The 6298-nt window shown below is 44.1% G+C and overlaps 1 protein-coding gene across 1 annotated transcript; it reads right to left on the bottom strand.

Moving 5' to 3' along the window:
* Positions 1-638: 638 nt before the first annotated feature.
* Positions 639-1368, bottom strand: LOC133046491 (GTP-binding nuclear protein Ran-like). Its single transcript, XM_061129330.1, has one exon. It carries the CDS (start codon positions 1328-1330, stop codon positions 680-682), a length of 651 nt encoding a protein of 216 aa, XP_060985313.1. The 5' UTR covers positions 1331-1368; the 3' UTR covers positions 639-679.
* Positions 1369-6298: the final 4930 nt, after the last annotated feature.

Below are 6298 nucleotides of genomic sequence, written 5' to 3'. Positions count from 1 at the left end.
AGTTCCCGGTCTTGTTTTTGCTAACTGTATAGAGCTTCTCCATCTTTTGCTGCAAAGAATATAATCAATCTGACTTTGGTATTAGCTATCTGGTGATGTCCATGTGTAGAGTCTTTTCTTGTGTTACTGGAAGAGGGTGTTTTCGATGACCAGCACGTTCTCTTGGCAAAACTCAGCCTTTGACCTGCTTCATTCTGTACTCCAAGGTCAAACTTTCCTGTTACTTCAGGTGGCTCTTGACTTTCTACTTTACATTCCAGTCCCCTATAATGAAAAAGACATGTTTTTTGAGTGTTAGTTCTAGAAGGTCTTGTAGGTCATCATAGAACCATTCAACTTCAGCTTCTTCAGCATTACTGGTTGGGGCATAGGCTTGGATTACTGTGATTTTTTTTTTTTTTTTAATTGTCATGTGACTATAGCAGTCTTATATTTGAAACTCAAGGAGGGAACAACTGTGTTCCAAAACACCTAAATATGCAGGTCCAAAAAATGAAGGTTTTTTTTTTTTAAACTGCCACATTCACTCCAAAGCCCATCCATCTCCTTCAGCACCCAAAGATTAAGCACATGTTCTGCTTAGCTATATAATAAAGTGGCAAACACGCTGCACCACTGACATCACTAGACAGTTGCCTATAAAACTAGACTTCTGATGCTGGGCCCCAGCTTCACTTTCTCACAGGTCATCATCTTCATCCGGGAGAGCAGTTGTCTGAGCAACCTCTAAATCGTGCTCGTACTGTGCTGCCAAGGCTGGGTCCATGACCACCTCTGGCGGGGCAAGAGCAGGCATGGCGACAAACTCCAAGTTAGGGTCTCCAATCAATTTTCTAGCAAGCCAGAGGAAGGGCTTTTCAAAGTTGTAGTTACTTTTGGCAGAAATGTCATAGTACTGAAGATTCTTCTTTCGGTGGAAGACAATTGACTTTGCCTTAACCTTTCTGTCCTTAATATCCACTTTGTTGCCACACAACACAATTGGGATGTTCTCACACACTCGTACCAGATCTCTATGCCAGTTAGGCACATTCTTGTAAGTAACTCTTGATGTTACGTCAAACATTATAATGGTACACTGAGCTTGTATATAATAGCCATCTCTCAGTCCACCAAATTTCTCCTGACCAGCTGTATCCCATACATTGAACTTAATAGGTCCTCTGTTGGTATGGAACACAAGAGGATGGACCTCAACACCCAAGGTAGCTACATACTTCTTCTCAAATTCACCAGTCAGATGACGCTTCACGAATGTAGTTTTTCCAGTACCACCATCACCAACCAAAACAAGTTTGAACTGAACTTGGGGTTCTCCTTGGGCAGCCATCGCGATGTTACTTCCAGAAGCGTCTCCGCGCCCATCTGACTGAGCGGATTACTGTGATATTGAATGGTTTGCCTTGGAAACAAACAGAGATCATTCTGTTGTTTTTGAGACTGCATTCAGGTACTGCATTTCAGACTCTTTTGTTGACTATGATGGCTACTTCATTCCTTCTAAGGGATTCTTGCCCACAGTCGTAGGTATATGGTCAGCTGAATTAAATTCACTCATTCCAGTCCATTTTAGTTCGCTGATTCCTCAAATGTCGATGTTCACTCCCACCATCCCCTGTTTGACCACTTCCTATTTGCCTTGATTCATGGATCTAACTTTCCAGGTTCCTATGCAAAATTGTTCTTTACATCATCAGACTTTAATTACATCACCCCTCACATCAGCAGCTGGGTGTTGTTTTTCCTTTGGCTCCATCTCTTCATTCTTTCTAGAGTTATTTCTCCACTCATCTCCAGTAGCATATTGGGCACATACCAACCTGGGGAGCTCATCCATTGTCATACCTTTTTGCCTTTTCATACTGTTCATGGGGTTCCCAAGGCAAGAATACTGAAGTGGTTTGCCATTCCCTTCTCCAGTGGACCACGTTTTGTCCAAACTCTCTGCCGTGACCCATCCGTCTCAGGTGGCCCTACACGGTATGGCTCATAGTTTCATTGAGCTGTACAAGACTATGGTCCATGTGATCAGAATGGTTCGTTTTCCGTGATTGTGGTTTTCATTCTGTCTGCCCTCTGATGCATAAGGAGAAGAGGCTTATGGAAGCTTCCTGATTGGAGAGACTGAGGGGGAAACTATATTAAAGGACAATAATAAAAGTATGCTCATTTCACTCATACATTATTGGAAGTCAGTTGCTTAGAACTTGGAAGTTGTACCCTCTTATTTTTTGCACACTGGGGGGAATTGTTTCCACTGCCCTGCCCTTAAAATGCAACTGTTCAGGCTTGTTCTGGCCTGATGTTATCTGTTTTGACAGAAGGAGCCCGGCTGAAGGAACCTTGAGGTAGTTTCAAGATGAGGGAGATGAAGCCTAAACCAGAAGCCGGACAAACATAATCGGAGTCAGGGTGTATCACTGAGTGCTCATTAGCCACTCAAGACTGACTCTACTCCCCCACTGCGCATGAGAACTGGATGTTTAATTTCCTAAGTTTGGTCCTGAAGACTTAGGACCAAGTGGGTGGGGTGGGTGTCTGGGGAAAGGTCTTTAAATCTGAAGTCGAGAGGAGTTGGACAAGGCCGGGCCAGCTTAGAATGGTCCTCCAGGGGATGTTTTATCAATATCAGACAATGAGAGGAAGACAGTCACAGCTTCTCCTTATCAAGCAAGTTGTTATTTTTCAGTTGCTAAGTCACATCTGACTCTTTGTGATCCCATGGACTGCAGAATGCCAGGCTTCCCTGCCCTTCACCATCTTCTAGAGTTTGCTAAAATTCATGTCCTTTGAGTATGTTCATATTATTATTCCAAAGTGTGAAGGAAATGGCAATCCACTCCAGTATTCTTGCCTGAAAAAATCCCATGAACAGAAGAACCTGGCAGGCTACAGTACAACGGGTCGCAAACAGTCGGACACAACTGAGTGACTAAGCACTCACGTGGTTATTTTCAAAGTGCATGTTAATTTAGGGAAGTCTTCATCTGTCTTTTTCATGGAAGAATTAAAGAAATGAAAGGGATAAATAAAACAATGCTACACTAAACCATTTCTCTGACTGCTTTCCCTTGGGTTTCTGATGTGATCACTCCTGAAAAGCTTCCCAGATTTCCCAAGTTATTATGTGACTGGAGGGCTTCAAAAATCACCTGCCCAGCAGTTCCCAAGCAAACCTAGATTCTTAATGATTATACCCACCATTTATTTATTGGGCATAACTTTGTCCCACGTACAGTGTTAAGCTACATCTATAAAAGTAATACTAATAATTGATCTTTTAGGTGCAGATTTACAAAGAGATAGTTCTCCATCACAAATAAGAACAGACAGAAAATAGCTCAGAGGAATTAGTCATCATCCCAGCTGATAGATATAATCACACCAAAGTATGTCAGAGTCAGGAAATACCACGAGGTTAAGAAGATTACAAAGAATGAAGATGACTGTAATTACTTACGTTTAACTGAATAGTATAATTGAATCACATAATTCTTTTCCACTATTTAAGTTCCTGGCTTACAAGTCAGGAATGACCTATAGGCCACTTCACTCTTGGCTAGTCGAAGACTATTGAGGAGGGAGGGGAGTGGCATTCACTGTGGCAAATAAGGCTCTCCTGCCCATCCCTCTCCCGCCATTCCACCCTCCCCCCCATGGAAATTCAGTGACAAGTGAAGGCTCTGCCATTGTCAACTACAAGAGGACAAGGCTTTGACTTTTCTAGGGTGTGAAGAGTTCTAGGAAACAGCCAGAAAAGCAAGCAGGAGACTTCCCTGGTGGTCCAGTAGTTAAGACTCCATGCTTCCAATGTAGGGCACACGGGTTTGAACCCTGGTCATGGAACCCACAGGCCACATGGCTCAACCAAAGCAAAAAAAATGAACAAATGAATTAAAACTATAAAAAAAGAAAAGCAGCCATCTGTATGAGCATGCACTGAAGCAGGGTTGTGTGTTAGGAAGAAAGCAAGATGCAACAGCACATTTGATAATGAGTCTCCATTCATAGCTAACTGGTTTGGGACCGCTGCAAGGTACAGTTTCTCAGATTCCTGTCTGTGAAATAGCAACAATGACTCTGTTCCGCTTCCCTTGCCACTCACCTGTGAGGATGACGTGGATGATGACCTGAGCACACTGGGGTGGGTCACAGAGTTTACAAAGGGAAAAGAATGACCACGTATTCCACACACGTGTATTCTACCTTCTATCACATGCTAATGACCTCTGTTTTTCTAAGCAGTGGATCATGCGTAATTCAAAATACACTTCATCATAACAATTATTTCAAGCGATGCCTAAAATGAATTTTTTAAATTGTCTTTTGTGAGAAATGGCTTAGTCATTTTGCTGTCATCCAGTCTGCTTTTTTAAAAAACACTCTTTTGACCTCACCCCACGAGCATGTGGGATCTTAGTTCCCCAGTCAGGGATGGAACGCTTGCCACCTGCCTTGGAAGCGCAGAACCTTAACCACTGGATCACCAGGGAAGTCACCAGTCTGCTTTTAATCTTGTTATTCCATGGGGCCAAATGTAGAAGCTAGAAGTTAGGCAATCAATAAGAGATTGAACCAAATTCTTGCATGCTTTCAGATCCACAGAGGACTCTGTGAGAATGATGCAGTTTTTAGGATTTGGGGGGGTGGTGGGGAGGGGGAAGTGAAAAAAATCCAGGGAGAGTGGGAAAGTTTTCCAGTTCTGTGACAACATCCCTGGCCAGGACACAAAGCCTCAGGGCCTTGGACTCCAGAAAGGCATCAGCTCAGCGTCAGCTTGAGCCCCCCACCAACTCAACCCTCAGCCCTACTGCTCTGACTGGAGTCCAGGCGGAAAGCCCACCCTTCGGGTCTGTAGGACTTGATGCATTCTGCTGCTGTCCGTGGCCTAGAGGGCAGTGTTGACACCAGGGTGTGTTTACTTCAGCTGGAGCCAGACTGTCTTCACCAGAGCAGATATTTGCCTAAGCCCCAAAGCATATTAGACAGATTAGGAGGCTCTTTGCTTACTCGGCCAAGGCCTCAGGTTGTCTCCCTGTTGTGATGTCCGGGTGTCCTGGAGTTCTGGGTTCCTTTGTTTGTGTGGCTGGAAGAGTGTAGGTTGCAGAGCGTGTGTGTAGGAGGGATTTCTCAACTCATTATCTCAAATAAGAGTTCATTTCAAATAATCTTTTCTTTTTATTTCAGCCTCACCACACATCTTGGGGGATCTTAATTCCCCAACCACGGATCGAACCCAAGCCCCCTGCAGTGGAAGGACAGAGTCCTAACCACTGGGCCACCAGGGAATTCCCTCAAATAGTCTATCTTTAATGAAAAACGAAGCTTCCATTTGGAAGGACTAGGCCACTAGCTAAATTGTATTTCCGGTTCTACCACACTTCCTTTTGTTTGTTTGTTTGCTTGTTTGTTTGACTGCACCACACGGCATGCAGAGCTTCCTCAACCAGGGATCAAATGCAGGCCCCCCACTTTGGGAGTGCCAAGTCTTAACCACTGGACCACCAAGGAAGCCCTTTTTCTGTGTGTGTGAATTTTTACTTTTTTTTTCTTGTGAAAGTTTTGACCATGTTCACATTTTCTGATTTCCAATTTGCTTTGATACCAAAAATATTATCTTGCCTGGGAAGATTACACAATAAGGGGAAAATAAGTCAGGAGGTCACTAGACATTGATTCTCTGTCATTATTCATTTCACACTATGTGCCTGACAGAGGCGCCCCAGGACTCAACAGAAGTGTGCATGTCTGCAGGTTTTCCTCCAGACTCCTCACCTTACTTACCAGGGCACACAAGAAAGCCTGATCACCCAGAAGTGACATGAAAGGGCTCAATGTCCAGAGACCACTAAGATCAAAGTTACCATTACAACCCTTTCGGAGTTTCTTATTGGAAGCCTGGACACTTGGAAGAAAAGCACAGCATCACTAAGAACCGGACTGCCTGTTTGAATCCTAGAACCTCGGTTTCTCTATCTGTAAATTGGGGGTAATCATGGTAGTTTATGATGTGGTTGTGAGGGGTCCCTGATAAAATGTGTATAAAGCAATTAAAACAGTACTTCAGTCAGTTCAGTTCAGTTCAGTTGCTCAGTCGTGTCCAACTTTTTGTGACCCCATGAATCGCAGCATGCCAGGCCTCCCTGTCCAGCACAAACTCCCGGAGTTTACTCAAACTCATGTCCATCGAGTCGGTGATGCCCTCCAGCCGTCTCATCCTCTGTCGTCCCCTTCTCCTCCTGCTCCCAATCCCTCCCAGCATCAGGGTCTTTTCCAATGAGTCAACTCTTTGCATCAG

This window comes from Dama dama, chromosome 25 (assembly GCF_033118175.1).
Source record: "Dama dama isolate Ldn47 chromosome 25, ASM3311817v1, whole genome shotgun sequence".
Taxonomy (NCBI): Eukaryota; Metazoa; Chordata; class Mammalia; order Artiodactyla; family Cervidae; genus Dama; species Dama dama.
Note: the sequence above shows the minus strand (reverse complement) of the source record. Positions and strands in the feature narration are given on the sequence as shown.